The sequence below is a fragment of the Oryzias melastigma genome, linkage group LG4, assembly GCF_002922805.2.
Source record: "Oryzias melastigma strain HK-1 linkage group LG4, ASM292280v2, whole genome shotgun sequence".
Taxonomy (NCBI): Eukaryota; Metazoa; Chordata; class Actinopteri; order Beloniformes; family Adrianichthyidae; genus Oryzias; species Oryzias melastigma.
This window is the reverse complement of record NC_050515.1, coordinates 17,254,446-17,278,256: the sequence shown is the minus strand read 5'-3', so window position 1 is coordinate 17,278,256 and position 23,811 is coordinate 17,254,446. Positions and strand designations below refer to the sequence as shown.

The following is a 23,811-nucleotide window of genomic DNA, read 5'->3' as shown; positions in this document are numbered from 1 at the left end:
CTGCTGGGGCGCATGACCTGCGGCCGCCATCTTGGACCGGTCGTCCAAAAAAGAAGACAAACACAAGATGCCTGAGCATTGTGCGGCGTATTCCTGCTCAAACCGGCGGACTTTGGATGCCAGGGCTCGGGGGATTACTTTTCACAAGTAAGTTTGAACATTTTTGTTTGTTTTATTTAGGGAACAGGCTATATTATTGCTGTACTTTTATGTACACCAGCGGAATGTACGTCAACGTAACGTAGCTACTATATTTGTAGTGCTGGTGTTCACCCAGCTATGAAGGCTAACTGAGACTTTTTGAATCATATATTCCCTAACAATGGAACAACAATGCTACTGTAATAATAAAACAAACGTAACTAGAATTAGATATCTCTCATTGCCATCCCACCCCACTGATTTGAAAAAAAGGTCTTACTGAACAACTATAGAATAGTTTCCAAAGAAGCTTACTCACGAATTAGCTGCTTTGGTTCATCATCAATAGAAATGTAAAATTTTTGTTTTGTTGACAAAAGCTTCTAATAAATTTGAAGAATTAAGTAAATGGGAAAATTCGAATAAAAAAGGTAGATAGAAAATTTAAAACTAGTAATACAACTGTAAGAAGAAGGAAGAAAATGAGATTGACCTCCTTTTATAATGTATTTGTGTAGATTCGTCTGAATCTCTCTCTCTATCTTCTTCGATTTTAAGGTTTCCCAAAAAAGATGTGAGGAAGAAGTGGGAAGTGGCCTTAAGGAGAAAAGGCTTCACTGCAACAGACTCATCTGTGCTCTGCAGTGAGCATTTTAAGCCAGAAGATTTTGACCGGACCGGTCAGACTGTGAGACTTAAAGATGGCGTTATTCCATCAATCTTCAACTTCCCGCTTCACCTCCAAAGAGTAAGTGTCTCATCATAAGCCTATCAGCATTCATAAATTGAGATATTACAGGGCAGAGTGAGATTCTACCAGCCAATCCTAAAGGCAAGAGTTCCACAACCCCTTTAATACCATAAAATCTGGCAAGGACCCGTGTATAAGACAGTGTGTTTAAACTATATTTAAAATACTATGGCATTTTTTTCCTATATTACTAAAATATTATGAGATGAATGTTTTGGTCTTTGGTTTATTCCTGGCTCAATTAATTAGGCCAATTAGTGAGCATGCAGGAACACCACAAGAAAAGTGTCCCGCAAACAAAACAAGCACACACGATGGTCACTGTCACATATATGTTTTATGAATTATTATCCTTCTTTATTTTAGCCAAAAAAGGGCAGGACCACATCTACCTCCAGAAGAGCTGAAGAGAGCATGTCAGCGGCCTCTCAGGATGAGACTTCAGCCTCACTCCCACAACCTCAGCCTAATGATGTGAGTATTTGTATTTTAACATCATAACATAATGGCTCTGGACATTCAAATCTCCCTTGTTCGCTCCCACCCATATTAAACACCAGTGATAGGTAGATGAGACCTCGTGAAGTGTCTCGACTAGGGCTTTGATTAATAAAACATAATTTGTTAATATTTATTAATCTTGTTCAGGCGTCCTGGCGTACAGCTGTGAGATCAGTGTTGTTAAATTCTGTCTAGAATATACTTAAGCTTTTTTGTACATCCTGTGATTGAGATTTTATAAAATTAAAGAGTTAATATTGCATTTATTTGTAGTTTTTGGATAAAACCAATCCTTTATTTTAATAAATAAGATGGAGAATTAACTTCATTCTAATTTTTACTTTTATTTTCCACAAGCATAGTAATGAAAGTTTATGAGAAAAAAGGGGAAAAAAAAGAATTCCAGGAAAAAATGTAGACAGCAGTGCTCTTGGAGAAATTTGTATTTTTTGGGGCTGCCTGGTGTTACTTTAGCCTGGATTTTTTTGTATTTCCATTCAAAAATGTTTTTTTTTTAATTTTTTGATGAATTTCATTCTTGTTTTTTTTTATTTTTTATAAAATGTCAACTAAAACTTTCATTCTATGTTGCAAAAACAGTTTGTTGAACATTTTTTGATGTTTCTACGGCAAAATGAATCCCATTGTTCCAGATGGAATTTTCTGTTTTTTGCATTATTTTATGTCTAGTGTGTGAATACAAAATGGAAAAATGACAAAATAAAGGTAGCGTCACGTGGGTGAGCTTGTGCTGATTAAAATGATACCAAGTAAGCAAGCAGGTAGTCTTTCAAATCGAAAATACAGAGGTAAATAATAAAAAAAAAAACTTAGTTTTAGACCCTAGGTCTCAGAGGGTTAAAAATAAATGTCCTAAATGTACAATTTTGCATGCAATTTCATATTATCATTATTTGCAGATAATCTGACAAAAACTGTAACAAAAAAATAGAAGTGATTCATTTTTTTCCCCATTTCAGATTAATTAGTTAATTTTTTGTAATTGATTCCCGGCCCTAGTTTCGACATATTACCTAAACTGTATTGATACTGTGTCACTCAATGCCGACTCCTGCTGGACCAAAAAAATAAAAAAATCATTGCAGCCAACCAAGTTAAGATATACAGATTAAGAAAACTAGTGTATGCACAATATTTGTTATTGTTGTTGTGCCCTCTTCATTCTCATGCCTCGTTCTGAAATGCCTAATCATTGAGGAGGTGTTTGTTTTCTGCTGCTATAAGGAAGAATGTGTGCCATACTCTAGTGGTGTCACAGTGATGTGTGTGAAGTGAGACATCACTCAAACCATGTTCATCCCTCTGCCTACTAGGATCATGGCTATGCCTTGCCTGCTTCCCCTACTGCTCTTAAAGCCAAACTCCTTGAAGCCTTAGCCAGAGTGGAAAGTCTGGAGCGAGAGAAGAAGAATGCCTTGGCCAGAGAAAAAAGGGCGAGGACCACAGTCAAGTATTTTGGCGGACTTGAAGGAGAATAATCTGATCAATGAAGAGCTCAATGAGAAGCTCGAATTCTACTCAGGTAAGACAAAATGAACACTTTGAACTTCATGTAAATCTTATTCTTGCAAACTTTATTTATTACCTGAAGGGACTTATTAACTTTTGGTGTTTAAAATTTCAGATCTTCGGATTGACTTGACAAAGCGGGGCCATGAAAACCTAAAGGAGTTCAAGGAATTTGCCCTCACAGTCCATCCAAAGGCATACAGATGTCTCAGAGAGACACAACATTTTCCTCTCCCACATACATTGCAAAGGTAGTTTTCATGTTGTACAATTTAATTATCAGAAATTACTGATGCAAATACGTTAAATAAGTGCTTCTCAATTTTTTGTACAGGTGGCTGTGTTCAGAGGATGACAAGCCTGACCTGAGCAAGATGATGCTGGTTATGCTGGAGAGAAGATGCCAGGAAGACCATGCTAAACATGGATGTATCACACTCATGTTGGATGTCATGGCCATCAGAAAACATGGACAATATAGTCTATGAAAATATATATGATTTACACATAAAATAAAACTGTATATGTTCATATATATTGAAATAGCTGAGTTTAATTTATTTTTTGCTTCTATTACTGTTAAGCCCAGAATAAATGATAAAATATGCCAACCCATGTGTACTGGATCATAGCTACATGTATGATGTTTGCAACAAAAAAAAAAGTGAAAATCAGTTGAGTATTCAGCGAGTTATTATCTATTAAGGACTCTTGGTTGCGCCTGTCAAACAGTTTGCATCAAGTGGAGCGGGCGACTGGTCCGAGATGGCTCCCCGTAGCTCGTCAGCACCAATAGGAAGTAGCGGTCGATGCAGCATCTACTCTATTATATCTATGGGTACACTCTTCTCACTTGACCACCATTGTCTTACCTTTAAACACTAGCTCAGCTTATATTCTGAATACAGAATAGCCTCTATCAAGCTAATATATCATCTTGTAACTATGATGCCATGCTGGAAAAACAATTCCCTTCTTTAAAAGGCATAAACAAATGTATTAAAGTCAAAGCCCTTCCACTCACCATTCAATTGCTAGAATTGTAGATGCCTGATAAACGGTTTCCTCCAAACAATTTTCTTAACTGATTATTCTTTATGCAACTTCATTTCATTATTAACCTGTTATTCTAAAACTCAATCTTTTTTTTCAAGACAGATAATAAAGATAATAAATCTGCAATGTAAATACCAATAATAATTCTCAATTCAGAGCAACAACACAACATATGTTGGTTAAAGATGGATATGCTATGAAACTTATTAGAAATAACAACCAGCTTTGCTGACACAAAAGTGTCTCTAAATGGCTACTTCACAAATACATGCACACACTAATCAGACCCCCTGTTTGTCAAGATATCCAACTACAATGTTCAAGAGATTTTCTGTGGTGTGTTTTGGAATGAATTACTAAACCTAATTAGGAACAGAACCCTAAATATTTCAGTGGGTCTGATTGTTGCATCTTTCACAACAATCCCAGTTTGTATTCCACCATCATGTGTGGCTCTCGGATCATTTCACTTTGAGCTGGATCTGCAAGAAGACCACAAAGATTGTTAGATTAATTTAAATATTGTCATTTCTTTGATTATTTCTAGTTCAACCCTCATCGTTGAGGATGTCCTCAAAGCCGATGGTGTCTTACAGAACCCTGTAAGAACGGCAGATGCTGGGTCCAAATATGAGGATAAAAAAAAAACAGATTTTAGCCTCCTTGTGTTGTAGAAAAGGCTGCAGGGGCTGCGCAAACTCTTTTTGTTTTTCCTCAAACTTGATCTTGGTAATTCTTGGTTGTGACGTCCAATCAAATCACTCCTTCCTACCAAGAATCCGAATCAACCACGACTCAAGCATCTCATCCTATCAACATTCTGTAACTTGGGTTTACATCAGCGTCTGTTTCCTCTCGCCTCCTTTATCTCTTGCTAAAGTAGCCTAAATTTTAACTTGAGTCACAAACATTTCTATGTTTAATTAATACAAATTTCAAAAACAATATGAAATAGTATGTCATTTGTTGTTTGTTTTACAGATTAAAAGTGCATCTTTGAAAGCTTTTATTTTGAAGATGTCAACGTCTTACACAACAATGGGCTGAATAGAAACAAAATATTGCATAAGAGAGAAAAAAAACAGAATTTTTTACATAAACTGGAAAAAATGCTCCCTTAAAGGCATTAACGTTCTTCTTGTGTGTGTTAGTGTTCTTGTGTGTATTAATGGAAGGAGGGGGCTGGATAAAGGGTGGACTGGGTTTCTCTCTTTTTATTGATTTCTTGTGTTTGTTTCTAACCATTTTGAGCTGCAAAAGTATAAGATGCACTTTTTTATATAAATAAAGTTGGATTTGATTTGAACACGAAATGTATTCAACTTGCAGCTCACAAGACTGGCCACTAGAGAGAGCCAGACGATTACACTGACGTACTGAAGAAGCTGTTTTTCTGAATGGAACTGACCCTTGTCTTCCAGCCATGGAAGTCTCTGTGTTAGCTCAACATTTCTAGGCCTGCATGTGGAGACAAACCAAAGGAATAAAAGGAAACATTTTCATATTTAATGAAATGTTAGGTTTAAAACAATCATAGCAAGAGTTATGATCCATAATTCTAATACCTCGAATCAATCCATGGAACACTTTGTAGAGTTTAATAGGGATTTTCTAACTTTTTTTGCATTTGGTTTGGTCTTTGCTTTTGAATTTATACATTTTTTTCTTGTAACCGTACATTTTAGATCTTAAATCGAAAACATATAAAAGTTTGATTTCAATTTTTGAGATTTTTGAAAAAAGTTAACATTTAACGTTAAAATTTTTTTGACTGTTTCAGTTTTAATGTGGGACTGTTGTCTAATATCCTGAAAAAAATACATGTAAAAACAAGAAGTAGCTGGCTTCTGGCTTGTATGCCTATGTAAAATTACCAGCGTTTTTGTGAGACTATAAATAAAATTGAACTGAATTGAATTACCCACAATGTAATGAAGGAATGTAGACCAATTTAAGATCAACACGTGAATAGAAGCAGAGGAATGTGGATGAAGTTCTAGATCTTTTTCTGCAATCCTCTGATTCTAGATTTCTATTTGTGGAAATACAGCGTCCTACTGGATATCAAGCTCACGTGCTGTTTAGTTGATGTTATCCACTAGGTTTCTTTAAAACATTTGTGACAACATGATTTCAGAAATAAGGTCCTTGGTTCAAGCTCCAGTGGGAACCTTTGTGTGTTGAGTTTGTGTTCTCTTTGTGAAACTGATTATTTCATTCAATATGACTTAAAACTGTTCACTGATGTAAAGTTAATAATTGTATGTTTCTGTCTGGTGTTGCATTGATCTAAGAACTCACTCAGAGTGAACATGACCTTGGCTGAAAAGTTAAAACAACTGGAAGAATGGTTCCAAAGAGGGGAAAATGCCCTTCACTCAAAACAGATGGACAGGATGTCATAGGTGAACATTTTATTTATTATATATTCTTTACAGTAAATACATTGGAAATGAAAATACAGTATTGTAAAAGGAAGCACAGTACAATAACTTTACTAACTACTGGGAGCGGGGGCAAAAAATTGACAGTAATTTTGGTTAAAATATATTTATATATATTTGTTTTCTATGGGAACAACATGAAATAAACGGTTTATTTGAATTTAATGTTATTAAAATAGTTCACCAAATCTCTTCAAAAAAATTTGGACACCCCTGACCTAAAACAAGCAAGGTCTTTTCAAGGTGATTTATATTCATTTGTGTCCTCAACTTCACTTTTTACATGAAACATTTACGGCTCTACAAACGCGTTCATGTTCACATGTTAATTAAGTGTCCTAATTGCTGCTCGGTGAGGAGGGGAGTGAGGAAGAGGAGGAGGGGCGCGCGCGGGCCCCGGCTCGGCTGCAGATGAAGCTCTCCAAACGCTCGCGCCGGGACTCTCAGGGAATTCATCCGAACCGCGCACGACCATCGTCGGACTGACATGAGGCGATGTCCCGCGCAGGAGCCCAGAGCGCGAAGCTGTGTTGGCTGATCCTGCTGGGCCTCTCCTGCCTGCGGGAGGCCGGCGGCAGAGCGGCCGATGCGGGCAGCTGCCATGAGGTGAAGACGGCGTACATGATGCGCCAGATCGGCCCCGTGGAGCTGGTACCGGACCGGCCCGGAACAGGTCAGAAGTTTGGAAGAGAAAACAATCCAATTGGGCTTATTTAGCTGTCAACCCTTTTGTTAAACCTGTATTACTTGATTTATTCTTGTGGAGTTATTGCTTTAGTGCCCCATCATCATTCAGTTGATCAGAAAACACTTATTTCAATGCTTTTTTTGTTTGTTTTTTTACATTAAAAAAAAATCTACTTTGAACTACATTTTTATGGATTTCTCACTTTGACCGTCAAAAACTGGATGCATTTACAAATTTTTCACAGAAAAACAGTAATCCCTCAAAAGTGCAGGGAAGATTGTCTTTTTTTGTTTGCTTGTTTGTTTGTTTATTTGTTTGTGTGTAGACCCTCCAAAATGTCCTCAGAGTTCAACCTGAGCCTTAAAAGAATTTTGTGTTTATTTTTCTTGTCAGTTCTTAGTAGTTGATTATTCTACAGGACATTAATAAAGTGTATTACTGAACCAACAATAGTCATTTCATTTACTTTATATTCTTATCTATTACATTTGATAAATAATTTAACCGACAACCTGGTTGTCACAGCTACATTAATCCAGAGGAACCTATTCCTTCTCAAAGGAAATTGATGTGTGAGATACCGCAGATGAAGTGGACCACACAACACATTTCTGATGTTTTCTGTTATACTGATGTCACACTGACTTAAAATATACTCTGGGCTAATTTATTACCTCTATGCTTTGTTTGCAAATTCCTAAAAATAATCTTTTGTTTTTGCTCAAAATTCTCCTAAAGCTTTTAATTTGAAAATATCTGATCCATCTAAAGATTAAAGTACAGCAGCTTGATTTATAAAGAATCAACTTTTCAGCTAAAAGAAAACAAATTATCATAATATAATAATAATAAAAAAAACATTTAATTTAAAGCATTGAGCAGTTTTTCAAAATAAAGCATAACTTTTATTATTTGTTGTCAAAAAATAAATGCTTTATATGTTATTGTTAAAGAGTTGTTATCTCAAACACTTCTGTGGGATAAAACAAAAGATTCTAAAGTTGACAGGTCGGCTGTAGTGTTAGCATAACTCCGCCGTGCATTCCCCTCATGTCTCCTCTCTACTGATCTTCTTCAGCTCCTTGACAGCATGACTTCAACTTTTCTAAAGGCTAAAGAGAGAAAAAAGTATTTGCAAAAGCAACGTCTGGATAATATGACCTAAAGTTCTCTTTATTGTTCCACTAAGTATCAAAATTGAACCATGTGTATCTGATGTTACATCATATTAAATTATATCATTTGGACTATTTTGTTACAATAATAATAATTTATCTTTTTTTAACATGAATGGACCCAAGCCAAAGTAAAAGTTAGTGATTGGTTCCGCCTTTTAATTTTTTTTTGTTTTTTACGACCCCCACAGGTGAGTCTCTTCAATTATGCCCTCACCCGGGACCCACCTGCTGTACCAGTAAAATGGAGGACAGCTACATGACGGCTGTTCGCAGTGAAACGCAGCAGAAGATACGCTCGTACAGTTTTGAGCTCAAGTATCTGATTGCTGGACACACCAAGGCCTACCAAGGTAAGAGGAAAACATTTCTTCCTCAACAGAGTTTAATGTGTTTTTTATTCTTCTAACCCTTCTAAAGACATGTTTTTTTCAACATATTAAAGCTTATGTTAAAGCTTTTTATTTATATATTACATTTTTTACACAATACAGTAAAATAAAATTACAGAAGAAATATGACAAGCTTAAACAAAAACATAAATGTGCTACGTTCACACTATATAATATTCCAAGCAACTTTATATAAGTAAAATAGACAAACCTCTGCTTTGAGTCGGTGTTTCCTCCTCTTTGTTTTTCATCCTTAAAGTTTTACAGAAGCACTAACAGCGGCAACAGCGCGCCCCCCCTCTCCTTCCCCCAACCTAGACCGCAGGAGCGACAGGAAGGAAGGGGTGCTGCACTGCAGAGTTATTGAACACATCAAACTTTTAAGTTGTTTTATTTACATTTTATTTTACATGAAATGAGTGGAGCATCACTGTTTAACCATAAATAAAGAAAAGGAAAAAAATATTTATATCTAAATATATAATTACTGCAATTTGGTGCCCTCCCCACCAGATGGAGCCCTAGGCAGCCGTCTAGGTCGTCTATGCCCAGGGCCGGCCCTGCATCCATATGTCACTTCCAGTCCCTTTTTTTTGTTCACATATGAAAGAAGTAAGGAAGCACAATTTTGATTCACTGTATGCCTAGTATATATGTCGAATTCACAATAAAGCTACTTGAACTTGAAATATCCGAGTCACTGATTGGTCAAAGATCAAGTGGTTTAACTTTCAACCCATTTTGTAAATTTGTTTTGTTTTTTTTCGAAAATGTGCGTATCTGCGCGTGAACGGGAGAGTTTTGAATACCTGAAGCCTGAAACACGCAAATGCGAGCATAAACTTTTACATGTATTTTTATTGGAAATGGTTGCTTGAATCTGTGTTGCCTTTGGCAATCCACCAGGCATGTGTTGCGCATTTAGGAGTGCGCTAAAAACACATATCTTGAAAGCGTATTTGGCATATGGTGTTCACAATAGACTGTCACTACCCAATACTAGCGCATGTACCTACAGTTGGAAGAGTCTTCGTGTGAAATGTCCAAGTGATGCAAATCTCCCAAAACTTGTGAATCTTGCTCCAGGCATTTTCTTTTACAGTTCTATTCCGATACAAAGAAGACTCTGTCATATGAGTCTGTCTGGGCACAAACCACAATTATTCATTTCTTCTCCACGATCATTTAGCCCCACCATGGTAAATAAAAAGGGACACTATCCTTACGTCATTACCAAATCCAAGACCCTGATTGGTCAAAGTTCAACCTGGTTTAACTTTCAATGTGTGTTCAATGGACGTAGAGGCCAAAAAATGTATAAAAAATGTATTACTACATGTGAACGTTAGAGTTCCTAACTCGGAAGCTCGAAACACGTATTTACGTGCGTTTACATAGACTTTTTATTAAAAATGCTTAAATGCGCGTCACAGAGGGTGCTGTGATTGTAGCTTCAGATTGGAGGTTGTTACGGAAAAAAAAGCAAAATTTTAAGCTTGGACTTGAACATGTGTCCATATTTGTGCAGCATTGCAGCTAAAAGCCAATTGTTTGTGTTTGGTTCTGATCCAAGGTTCTACCAGCTGAATGCTTTCTGCAAATCTTTTAAGCTATGAATAGTCATAAGAAATGAGGGATAAAACCTATATGTTTCTGATTTGTGCAGTCAATCAATTCTTTAAGGAGTAGAAACTTTGAGAAACTCCCATATTCCTTAAAAATAAACATATTGCACTGTTTTAATGTTACATTTGCCGAACAATGCTCTTCTCTCAAATGCATCCCTTTCTGGCACTTTTATGGCTTTAACAGCAGCTGCAGTTTTGATAGTTGAAGAGTTTGTCAAGAGCCTGTGGCCCTTCTGTCATTCACACTTTGTGTGTTCATCATGAAATAGTTAGTTTGTGTCAGGGTGGTGGTGCGAGGCCAGTTCATTTTGTGAGGCGCCGCAGTGGCTAGCCAAACAAACAACCGATGTCCGATTGAGTCTTAGAGGGAGCGAACTCTCAGAGGGAGCAGCGGAAAACTTTGTTACGACACCCTGCTCCCGTTCTCTGTTCGTTTTTCTGTGTCACTGCGATAAACAGGTTTTGTTCTTGACCAATGAGATAGCGAAGGATGAAGAATGTTTACATTCAGTACGTATCCGCAGGAAAGTGTTGTTGCCCGGGGCAACAGTTGGTCTCTAACGTCTTCTCTGAATAGATGGAAGAATACTCTTCTTGTCCACTTGTCTCTCAGCGCTATTCACCGCGGTGTGTGGAAAAATGTGTGTGAGACTTTGTGTGTGTGTGCTTCCTCATGCATCAGGCAGATGATGAGAGTGGTGAAATAGCAGGAATATGACACAACTGCTTTTATCGTCGTTCTGTCTTTCCCACTTCCTCCTCCAACCATTGTTTAAATGCATTTTGGTAGAATTTTTTTTTTTTTTTTTTCCATCCATGGGCTTAATTAATGCCATTCAACCATGAACAAAGAGCAAATGGTCAGAGCCCAAAACTGGAGCGATGTCCAGGAGACAAGTGTAGAATTTACATCGACAGATAGAAACTTTTTTACGAAAAAAATACCTAAATAATATTTAATTTTAGTGTAATGTTTTTTTCTTTTGTATCAATAAAAACTTTGAATTTCGATCACCTGTGAACAGTATTTTTCGAAAGGTGTTTTAGTTATGAGTTCTTCAAGCAACAAAAACCAAAATGTCCTGATGTTGAGTTAATGCGTTTTCCATCCTTCCATTTCTTTGTGCCCGCCTAATCCTCCTCAGGGTCACGGGTGTGCTGGAGTCTGTCCCAGCTGTCACTGGGTGAGAAACAGGGTACACCCTGTAACGTTTACCACATAGCCACACAGAGACAAGTGAAACAAACAAGCATGAAACTTGTTTCTACTGGCAAATTGAAACAGATATGCTTTTAATTAAAATAATAAAAAAGGTGCAGGACAGCCCCCGTTCCTCAACAGCTGAGCCGAGTCTCAAAGGATCCCTTACTTAAAGCCCACTAGAGAAACGTAGACATGCTTCGAGTGTTTGCGGGCTCTATTTACACCCAGGGGGATTACTTAGGCGTGTGTGCGAGTAAATATTTCTGCATGCTTGCATGTGTTTCTCCCGGCACTCTAAGACCTTTGTGCCCTCTCCTCCACACTGTGGCTTTTGTCCAATCGTAGAGAGTAAAGAGCATGTCACATGACCCAACTTGGGGAGACTTTGCAGTGTCACTTGATGCCGTCTGTATTTGGGTTGCCATGTCCTGGACATGGATATGCAAACACAAGAGTTGTGCATTCGAAGTGCTTGTGTGTTTGAGGAGCTCTGTCGCTGCCAGAGCCAACTCATCTGCCTGCATGTAGCCCAAATAAAAAAGCTTGTGTTAAACTAAATGCCACAAAGTCATTAGGCCAGGAATGATCCACTAATTTCTTCTAAAGAAAGTTTTTTTTTACAAGTTATCCTATAATATTACCCAAAAAGCTCATATTTTCATATTTTACTGGTGAGCTGCTGCCTTAAATAGTTGTACATCAAAGCTGGATGTCAGGATGGCTTTATGCTGATGACACTCTTTTTTGGCAACTGTCATCAGTCATAGACATGTGGATTCTGGGAAGGAGAGGCTGCTGTCCTTTTTTATTGGGTATAGGAAACAGAGGATTATGAGATTGGGCCTCTCATTAGCACCTATCTAAAGATAACAGGGAAGTGAAAACGAGCTCAAAGATGAATTAAGTTAAAAGCTATTTTGGCTCCTGTGCGTTCGGATAGTTAGTTCAAGGTCATTGAGGACATTAACATATCTTTAATTTTATGTTTTTGTCACTTTTACACTCTTGCTAAAAGTCTTAAAAGTAGACAGTATGAAAAAAAAATTAAGTTAGAAATTTACAGGTAAACATCATCTTTTTAGGGACGCCACCATTTTGGAGCCAGATGGCGTCAATTAGCACTGATTGGTCCGAGATGGTCTGAGTCATCATTTCTATGGCAACCACTCTCGCCAATTAAGACTGTGCTTGTCATTGATTGTATAAGAGAACTGGACTAACGCCACCCATAGAAAATACCTTACTTCTGGCTTTAGGAAAATTAGGCCCGTTTAGTTGCCATTTTTCTGCAATACGGACATCGCCATGTTGTAGCCAGACAACAGTGATTGGTCCTAGTCTGTTTGAGTCAACATCTCTATGGCAACTTCTCTCATCAATCAGGAGTAAGACAGGTTCAGTCCACACCACTTCCACTTAAAGCTGCTCGGGAGAATCAGTCAGTCAAACATTTGAAACATACTTTTACTGAGGCATTACTGATTAGTCAGTTTATAACTTGAATAACTTGCGGTAAAGAAAAAAATATAATTAAAAAAACAAAAGGATTGGGAAGAATATGCTAAAAACAGGTATGATAGAATGGTTATTTTGACAATTAGACTGTCTGGGAAGTAGTTTATTTCTCAATAGAAGTCTATGGGATTTTGGCTTCTTGAAGCCATCAGGTACTTCCTGTTTGGAAAGTGAAAGGGGAGGGGGGGGGGCACTCACTTCAGTTCTCCTATACAGTCAATCCTTTAGGTGCAACCATTGACTTTCTTTATACCTGTAATAAACTTCAGACAGCACAACAAGTTATTTGAGCTATTTCAGGTTGATTGAACACATTGAAGACACACCTGAAATCAGCAAAGATAGCAAAAAAGAAGGCAAAAATAGTGGAAATCTGCAAACAATTTCATAGCAATGCTAAAAATCCATGATAATGTTTCTATTCATGTCATGAAAATCATTGTAGCTCCACATTCTTGCATCTAAATTTAAAAAGCAATAGAAATGTCAGTTTGGCTGTAAAAGTTTGACAAAGGAATCAGAGCTAACAGGCGGGATTCCTTATTTAATAAACACTTCAAATGACTTTCTTTTTTGTTAATTTCAATTCAGTGTGCGAATGAGTGCATTTTAAAGTTTTTTAATCCTCTGAAGAGTATGAACTTTTTTATTCATGTTAGAAAAACTTAGCTCATAGGTTCAATAAACTGTTTTTGCCCACATATTTTTATTGACATATAACACTAAATAAAACAAATGACAAATAAATGTCACATTTTTAAACCATTTATGCTATGTAGGTATAAATATTTGACACAAAATGTTCATATGAGTAGTGACATACAGTACATTTTTATAAATTCAAGCTCCAAGTGACTCCAAACTAAGAAAAAAAGAACACCAAGTGAATTATATGACATAACAACCACACGAGAAACTTTTGAAAATACATTTGATTTGACTGTTTTTAAATTTCTGCAATGTATGTTTAGGTTTAGCTGAAAATAATGATGCAAAAGTTGCATTAAACATTGTTTACTCTCGTGTTGCAGAGACCTTTGAGTCGCTGGTGTCCTTCACGTCTGATCTGACCAGCACTCTCTTCGACAGTGCCTACTCCACTCTCGCATCTGACTCTCGACCTCTAGTGCTGCAACTGTTCAGCGACGTTAAACGTCACCTATCTGGAGACCCAAACTCCTCCCTGGACACTGCTGTGCGCCGATTCTACAATGATCTCTTCCCACTGGTGTATCGGCGCGTACTCAACCCAGGGCTCGGCCACACGTCGCGGTCCTCCCCTTCCTCTAATCACGACGACTGCCTGCGGATGACTCGGCACGATCTAAGCCCATTTGGACCCCACCCCAGGCTCCTTACCAGCAGCTTGTCTCGCGCGCTCAGACCTGGGCGAGCGCTGAGCCAGCTGCTGAGACTTGCCGGAGAGATTGTAAATGCTACAGAGAAGGCGACTCTATCCAGAGAGTGTGGGCGGGGCTTAGTGAGGATGCAGTACTGTTCCCACTGCAGAGGACTGACACTGATACGACCCTGTACCGGACTGTGTATCAACATAATGAGGGGATGTCTGGTAGGAATCCAAACATTCTTTTGCTTGACTTTCTATTATTTATGCACTGTACATGGTATATTTTAGGTCAGAGGTGTCCAAATCCAGGCCTCGAGGGTTGGCCTCGAGGGTCGGCCTCATGTTTCCAGAAACCCTGCCTTATCTGCTGTTGATTACTTGGATCAGATGTGTTCAGCCAGTAGTGAGTTTCAATGGCAACTGGTCGTTTTTTGATGCCCTGGCTGTTCCCCTTAAATCAGGGGTCCCCAACAGCCGATCCGCGAACCGTTACCGTTACCGTGAGGGCCACTTCGCACTGGACCACAGACAGGGAAAATATGCATATGCTAATCAGGGGTCCCCAACCCTCGGGACGCAGATTGGTACCAAACTGGTACTGGACGGGAACCAGTACCCTAACCCTAGTCCATTACCGCATCCCGAGGGTTGGGGACCTGTGATTTAATGAGGACAGCCAGCATATAAAAAAAAAACAACGAGTTGGTGACACCCAAAACGTCACAAAAAGACGCGGAGGGGATCCGAACCATATGTCCATATATGACTTGTTGGGAGTGAGAACGTGTAGTGGAAAGCACATAGGACACAGGCCCTCGAGGCCTGGAATTGGACGTCCCTGTTTTAATTTTTCACTCATATTAAATTAGCTTAAGTAGAATAATTTTATTTTACCTCAATGCATACACTTAAAAGTAACTTTTTTTTGCTTAATAGTGATAGTCAAACAGGATAACATCAAAGAGGAGTGTTTCATGAATGTTGCACAAACTCCTGATGAATTTTGTGTGGAAACTCTCCTGGTGTTCAAAGACAAGTTGTAGCACATTGTGTCACATGAGTATTCAACAAGTAATAGATGGTATTTACGATCTTGATTGTCCAATTCTTCTTTTTTTTCTGCTTCTTGTCCCAGTGTGAGTTTTAAGTGCACATCTCAAACCAATCTGACACATTTTTCTCATTTTCTGACTTGCAAAAATTAAGTTGAGAGCAGTTCAAGACATGATGACACGACCTATGAACTTTAACACAACAAGTTTGTAGCAATTTTGAGAAGAGATTGCTTTTTAACATTTTTTTTCAAATATATCTTTGATAGTGATTTGCAATAATACATTTACAATCTATGTTTTTTACAAGACAGATATAAACACTTGTATGATTTTTTTTTCTGTTTTTTTTTTTTATTTGCGGTGCAAAAGTGGTAAATAGATCTTTTAAATAAGTGAAGATATTGGATAGAAAAGGAAAAAGAAAAAAAGGAAGAAACAGAGAAAATAATTTCTTTTGTGGTCAATTTGATCTTCGTTGCAATTATAATTATCTTTCTTTTTTTCTAGCTTGGTGTATCTGAGCTGGGCGCACCTTGGGGCGGCATGGTGGTATTGCTACAACGGTTGGCTGGTACTTTAGCGACCAGCAGCAACCAGAACAGCTTGGAGTTGGCCCTATTAGCTGTCCGAAACCACGTGAATGATGCAATACTCCATGCACAACTGCATGGACCCAAGATAACAACCCTGGTAAGAAAAAATGAAAAATCAAATATGTGAAGGCAAAAGGTTTTTGTGTTATTTCATGCAGTTTTTGTTAGCGCTTTTCAAAAATGAACTTGAACCTGTAAAATATTAAATGTTAAGCAGGCTAAGCCTATCGCAGAAGGAGGAGAAGGCCATGAATCTTCCTAATGATAAAGTCATTAGGATTTTGGACAGAGTGAGAAAAGCTGTGGGTTTCTCAAAGCCTGGCAGTTGGATCTCCTCACAAAAGCCTTGTACCTAGCTGTGCTAAAAACAGCCTCATTCTTTAGGGAATCTGGGGTTCCCTCAGTCTGTGTGTGTCTGTGCAAATGTGTATGCAAGTGTGAATGCAGATCCAGTGCCAGACAAAGACTGTGGTTGGCGGGACAACCAATACCCAGAATGCAGCTTGGTCCCGAGTGATGAGAAAGTTTCTGTGGCTAATCTGTAGACAAACAGATGGCACACAACACATGCATGCTCACGCTGTTGGAGGAAAAGACTCACTATCCAACTCTCAAAGAACATGGTGGACTTAGAGGAGTAGATTCCTGAGAGGTAAACAAACAGACACAAGCTAAATTGCATTGTGACTTCATAGAAAACACAATTTCACAGGTTTTTTGTTTACCAATCCATAGTCCAGTTCTTAAATGTGTGTGCCGTTCAGTATTCTGAAACATTACTTTATTTAATGGTTGATTAATGCTCACTTATGCATTAATAAAGAGAATCTTTTAGTGAAGTCCACTTTTTTAGAGTCTGGTAATCATGTGCCCAGTTTACAGTAACAACTTTAACCTCTTCAAGGCCTCATTATATTGTAGGTTTTATTACCACCGTAGTTAGTTCTACTTAACTGGAGCCCTGTGACTACGTGTGTAGAGGGTTAGCACAAATATTAGCTTGGGTCTTAAGAGGTTAAATATCAGCTGGGGTCTATGTGAGATCCAGACATTTTCACTTTGAGCAGTGCTCCCCAACACCTGGGCTGTAGACCAGTACCAGTCTGACATTATACCAATCCGTGGCCTGGAAGGAGGGGGTGTTGTTTTAAGTTGAAAAAGTGTTTCTACTCGTATCTCGTATGAAATGTACGTACAACTAGTTTTGCTGTTCAATTCCAATTAGCATTTCAGAAGATAAAATAGCAGTTTTACAATAAAAAAAAACATTGCCACAACAATAGCTGCGTTTCCATAACGTGCAAATCTTTATTGGAATTGTAGAAATGTTGAAAAAACACAATTTTGCAATTACACTGTTTCCATTAAATCCTAATTATGCAAGAAATACAAACCAATTGATGCAATGAGTCATTTCAAAAAGGGAGCATTTTGATGACATCACAGCGCTGGTGGTATAGCTCAGCTACACCATTGACAGTCTATATATGTCAATAAATAAGACTCAGAGATGAATGTGAGAAGCCTGTTCAGCAGTAAAATAAAACTAACAAGTAAGCAGCTGAACCCTTTTTAATGTTTAATAGCACAACAAGATATATTCCTGTCACGGCACTAACGCTTGAGACGAATGAAGTGATTTTGGGAAATCTTGGTTGAGGATTTTACAGAGAAGCTGTGGATCCAACAATTTTGCATGACACACAGCTTCTAATGAGCTGTGTGACACTGTGGGATCTCTTGTGGCATCTGTTGCGCAACGCTCAGAGCAGCCAGGTTCTACCAAGAAGTGCATTTATTCCAAAAAATATTTCCATTGCAATTTTGTTAAATACGTCAATTTCTATGCACCTCGAAACCCACCTCCTCCAAACGCAAATACTTTTTTTCAATAAATGCACGTTTTTTTTCTAAATTGGTGTTTCCATGAAGCAAATTTAGTATCGCAAATCCAATTTGCGCAATTTCATAGTTAATGGAAACGCAGTTTTTGATTGTATGCTAATTCTGGCAAATCATTAAATTAAGAGTTTATATAATAAACTTAGGTTATGTCTACATTCCTTCACTATACACTACAGTGCACTAGTGGGTTCACCATTTTGTAGTGCTGTCCGACTCTACAATTCCAAAATCCAGTGTCATAGAAATTACCCAGAAGTCTCTGCGAAAAACCAGCGTGCATTGATGTTCACTATACTGTATTAGCGACTATAGACCACAATGCATTGCGTTTCAGCATTTGTTTTTAATTGGTAAACGATTTGTAAAAAAATATTTTAATACTTTGTTTTTTATAAACCATCCAAGTTTCCATCATCAGAACACAGTAGATTCATAAAGAGTTGTCGTAAAATTTTCATATTTATTCAGTTTTTATTTTGGAAAATCAGTGACGTCCTGTTTGCCATTTAAAAGGAAAGACTTAGCGTGAGCGTGGTGTCCAGATTGATTTTAAAATCCAGGGCGCTAAAAACAAAGTTTAGTTAGCTTTCTAGTTGTTAGGTAGGGAACTAGGATATAGCCCAAATGTGGGAAATCAGTCGCCAGATAACAATAATCTTAAAAAAAAAAAATAAAAAATAGTCATTATTAGACAAGATTTTGCAGTGATCTTGATCTGTACATCTCTTAGGTATAAAAAGATTTAAGGAAAATAATGTGCTCAACATCCTGATTAGGTTAGAAAATAAATATTTTTAAAATGCGTGTGTGAGTGTAAGTGTGTTTTCTGTGGCTGGTTAAGGTCCCAAGATGGCTTTATCCTTAAACAGACGTTATATCCAGCTAATATTTCTGGACCATCACATAATGGATTGTACACTTAATACACCTACCACCACTTTTACAGGTTGAAAAGGTGTGTGGGTCCCAGGTGCCGGGTCCCATGGTCTCCAGTGAACGTCCGTCACACTCGCAAACGACCACTCGTGAGACTTCAAGTTTCAAGAAGTCACACGTGACTTCAACTTCTTCCCTTCAACAGAGTGTGCAGTCCAGAAAGTGAGTAAATTTGCACTTTGGATGATGCGTTCATCATTTTTAAACATTATAAAATGATAAAAACAAATAGGCTAATTATGGATAATGTAATGATTTATATATAGTAAATTGGTATTTAAAGTCTCTCCTTTGCAGGACTTTTCCACTGAAAGGTTCAGGAGGAGGTAAAAGTCGAAGCCTGAAAAAACTATCAAGGTGAGTTTTGTCTCATTTTTTCACATTAAAGCACTAAAAGCAAAAACAGCAAGCAGAATTTTAACTACAGATATTTATAAATTTTGTTGTATTTATGTGTAGAAAGACCAAAAACTATGTTAGTATTGAATTGTCTGTATGTTAAAGATTATTTCACATGTATATTTTGTTTTTGTTTAATTTTTATCCCAGAGTTTCAAAAGTATAAATCCAAACTAATTATGTTTTGAAACATTTCAACTTAATGTTTAAATACTTTGGAAAAAAGTAAAAATCATTGAGGAGGAAGACATTCCTAGTAGGATGAACATGTGTTGTCCCACCATAGGATACTTAATCGGAACCAATGCATTGTTGATTGTTTCAGTACATTGTTTTACTCGTTATGCTAAACATATGTTTCGTTTTTCAGCTTTTATAATTGCCAATGGAAGAGCTGTTTTGTAATACAGACTTTATATGATATGATAGTGCAGCTATTTTCTCAACAGAAGAGCTAAATAAAATACAAAACATAAAAGCATATGATATATCAGCCTTCAGCTGTGGCAACTCTTATCTTTTAGGGAATTTGAGGGCTCTATCCAGCGGTACCAGTGGTTTTTTTCTGAGCTGCCAGAGATGCTTTGTGAAAGTGAGATGGAGGTTGAGCAACATACATGCTGGAGCGGCCAGGATGTTGTAGAGAGGTATGTGGCAACATTTTCTTCATATTTTCTCACACCGTTTTCCCAACAATCTATAAATGTCATTAATACTTATCAGCGTACCTTCTTCTTCTTCATAGTCTCTTCAGTAACCACCTTACAGCGTGTCTCCACTGTACCAAAGTTTAAAATAAAAATAGTTGCACCTGATGATGATTTGCAAAATATAAAGTTTGAATAAGCGAACTATCCTGACAAGGATTGCAAAGTGCAGGACTTCATTGATTGTCTCCGCCCAAGTAATCCCTGGCCAATTACTTATCTTTATTCACATGGTTCTGTTTACAAGCTTTGGTTCGAAACACAAAAGTCCGATAGACGGCAGTCTGAATACAGACTAAATGCAAAGTTCAGGACTCAATCCGGACCAAATTAAGCAGATTTAGTCCTGATCAACAGAGCTTTCTGGTCTGAATACACCTTTTAATTAATAAAAAAAATCAAACAATGTGATTTTCTGTATTATTATTATTATTATTATTATTATATTTGCATCCTGTCTCTCACAGCTGAATTGAACATTACAGACCTTGCAGAACTGTGACAGGCAAATACTGTATTTTTACTCCACTGCATGCATAGAAAACAGAACTTGATCGTTTAAATATAATGCAAAAGTGATAACTTAAACATTGAAACAATAAAAAAAGCTTAAATCAAAAATTATAAAGTAGATGAATTTGTTTTCTTCAGATTATCTAGTTGTCTATCTTCAACCCAAGATCAAAGCTCAGTGTGAGCAGAAATGTGTAACTTTATTCTTGCAAAGTTTTCTATATTTTAAAAGGGTTAGATATGGGTGACGTTAAAAGATGTGTCTGATTGCAAAAATAAAGAACCCGTTTAATTAAAACTTGCTTTTGTTTTGCTGTGTAAAGACATCTCATAATTCCTGTTTTTCTTGCCTCTTTATTGATATTTTTGAGGCATTAATTCTATTTCAAATGTTGAAGTAGCACATGAAATAACCATAGTTTAATGGGAATAAAAATATGTCTAAACAGGAAAATGTTACTCTGATAATCTTGCGTGAAATTAGGTAATCTGATGGGAAATGCATAGGATTACAGAATTAGGATTGGGTACTGTTTGATATTGGTATCTGTGTTTGATCTTCTGTGAGCAGAAGCTTCGCAGCTCCATAATGTGAAGATTTACCATTTTATCCCAGTTGAATAATCTGTTTATCATATGTTTTGATTCTATTCAACATAACACCACAACAAAAGTAAACTTTAAAAAAAATGGATTGTGTTTTGTTTGATACCGAAAGTATCAAACTAACAGATTCACACCAAAGTTTTTAACTTCATTTTATTTTCTAAAAAATAGTTTATATTAAAACATATAGAGCAATAGTATAGAAAAATGTTTCTAGACTTAGCCAAGTTATTGTTGATCTGATATACATCCAAAAAACAACCAAACAAACAAACAAAAAAACAATACAACCAATGACAAATAGTCAGGCATTAAGGCAGACCATTCAGAATGTTACAACATAATTAATTTAATATATATTAATTGGAACAAATATGTGTGACATAAGCAAGCAGCAAAATTAAAATGTTTACTTGTGACTTTTAAATAATGGAACAGTCTTTAGATGACAATATTTGGTGTAGCTATTATTATTATTGTTATTTTTATTATTATTTGCTATTAAGAAACCAAAAGAATAGGCTTTGTACTGATCACCACTTTTTTCTAGAAAGTCTTTGTGTGAGTGTTTAATCTAAAGCTGACACGGGCAGACCTTTAGGCTTCTGTTTTGATGAAAAAGTACACAGTGTTTTTGTCTATTTGTGTTTTTGTCTGAACTGTATAATTTTCATGATGGTTTATATTCTCTAAAATGAGCTTGTCAGACAGAAGGTTGCAATATAGGGGAAGAAAATCAATAAATGCTTTAGATGTAAATTTAAAGTACTGTAGGGATTTTCCACAATGCCAAGGGAAGTGCAGCAAACATGAAAAAAGCTATATTATGTTTATATTTTAGATAAAATATTGCTTTAAAGTTAAAAATGTGAATCTGAAGATCAACAGCTGGAGTCCTCACACTTATAAAAATGACTTTGAGGCAGGTTTTTTGTCCTCCATATCCGTGCACTGAACTTGTTTTGTTTAGGATTCTTTTGTGTGTAAGAAATTCTGAATCTGAAACAGATCACAGGTGTAATTATCTCAGTTCTGAGTGGTGAAATTCATAAATGTGGCTGCTGTGTATTTAAAAGAAGGCCTTACCTTGACTATGTGATACTCAACATTCTCAGAGTATTTCCATCAGGCAGTTGTCAATACATTTTTTTAGAGCTAAAGTCCAAAAATAAGTCATGTTGGAGATAATTCCCCAAAAAGGCTCTTTTGATAAAGGTTTTCTAAGATATTTTTGTGTTTTTTTTGTTTTGTTTTTTTGGTGTTTTTAACATGCCCTTGTGGCAATGTTTTGGATGCAAAATTAGGCTAAAATTGCATTTCTGAGTATTCCATTATTCAAATTGCTGTAAATCAGAAGGTGACATAGAAAATACAAAGTGACGGGTATGAGCTCCTTGCTCTGCCCATTCTAATCCAACCAATGTTAAACGACTAGATCCATGTACGTCTTTGTTTTCCTCGTCCGAGCTAGCATCGGGCTCAAAAATGTATGGATAGATAACTTGTCATTTTTTGTTGCACTGGTAATGTTAGCTTGAGGATGGGGGGGTCTGTAAGCTAGCACAAGAACTAGCTTAGTTTTGTTTTTGGCTAGAAGCAGCATAATCATAGTTAAAAGGCTGGAAGGCTTTTAAAAAAGTTCAAAAGACGATTGAAGTGGGACTTTAAAATAACTTAAAGAAAACAATGTTGCCCTTTGGTTGAATTGGCATGTAGTTTTATTTTAAAGTAAATGTTTAGTTTTATTTAGTGTAAATTGTTTTTTTTTTGGTAATTCCTACAGGGGAATTTACGCTGTTTTTAGTCTTGATTTGGTGTTAAATGCTTCAAAAAGGATAAAAATATGTATTGGTTTTGGCCGACTCATTTAAAAAGAGTTAGCATGTTGGTCATTGGTGAAACTTCAAATTGTGCCTCTCAAATTGATTTTTTTACATGAAAACTGCTGCAACCAGTAATGTACAAACCAAGTGTTTATGTGTCTTTATAAAAGTCTAGCCCTGCTTTAATTGATATTATCACTGATAAGTTTCTTGTTTCTTAAACTGCAGTGAAAAGACAATTCTCCAATGTCCTTCACTTTATGTGTCTGTTTAGTTTTAGGTGGAAATAAAAGTGGTGTCGACGGGTTTTCAGCGCGGCTCCTCGTGTTTGCCAGGTGGGGGGGAAGTTGATGAGGTTTTTAAGGTTACAGGGTTCGTTGGTGCTGTCTTTCTCATGCTGATTACATTGGCAGCCTAAAGTGGTAACAGGACAAATGGACTCGCACACTACATGCTCACACAAACACACTTCAGTACACACATTCTTGCACACATACCAGCACGCCCCAAATACACACAGAATGTGGACAGCGAGTGCTAATCTGACATCCCAATGCACACATGCTCATCCAAAACACAGACAGCTATGTACACAATGTGTTGCTTCCATGTAAATCAATTTCCAATGATGAATGAGGCTTGTAATAAACTTTTTATGAGCTGTTTAAAAAGAGACGTTAAGCCGTTTAAGGTTGTTCTACTCAAACTTGCTTCATCACCAGTGAAATACAGTGAGTTTCATTTTAAAAAGCTTACTCATCTTTTTATTATACTCAAGGAAGTAAAGGAGAGATGCGTTGAGTTTTTATTCAAGAAGATCAATTTAGTGTCAAAAACATTTATTTAGATACAAAAAAATATATTTCCTAATTTTCTAGCGTATTTTTATTTCACTATTCTA

The 23,811-nt window shown here is 36.9% G+C and overlaps 2 protein-coding genes across 2 annotated transcripts in view; both read left to right on the top strand.

Moving 5' to 3' along the window:
* Positions 1-53: 53 nt before the first annotated feature.
* On the top strand, positions 54-4,047 carry si:ch73-130a3.4 (uncharacterized protein LOC664763 homolog; the record flags this gene model as incomplete). The annotated part of the gene is given in 6 exon segments (XM_024278429.2): positions 54-147; positions 700-889; positions 1,259-1,366; positions 2,728-2,936; positions 3,039-3,174; positions 3,258-4,047. Coding segments are annotated over 4 exon segments (543 nt in total). The 3' UTR covers positions 2,893-2,936; positions 3,039-3,174; positions 3,258-4,047.
* A 2,616-nt stretch (positions 4,048-6,663) lies between these two features.
* The window catches only part of LOC112150870 (glypican-5), a 58,355-nt gene continuing 41,207 nt past the window's right edge, over positions 6,664-23,811 (top strand). The window contains exons 1-7 of the mRNA XM_024279387.2: positions 6,664-7,096; positions 8,478-8,639; positions 14,057-14,595; positions 15,936-16,118; positions 18,873-19,024; positions 19,160-19,219; positions 19,786-19,908. Coding sequence (XP_024135155.1) covers positions 6,919-7,096; positions 8,478-8,639; positions 14,057-14,595; positions 15,936-16,118; positions 18,873-19,024; positions 19,160-19,219; positions 19,786-19,908 — 1,397 coding nt within the window. The 5' untranslated portion in view covers positions 6,664-6,918. The remainder of the gene's footprint in view (positions 7,097-8,477; positions 8,640-14,056; positions 14,596-15,935; positions 16,119-18,872; positions 19,025-19,159; positions 19,220-19,785; positions 19,909-23,811) is intronic.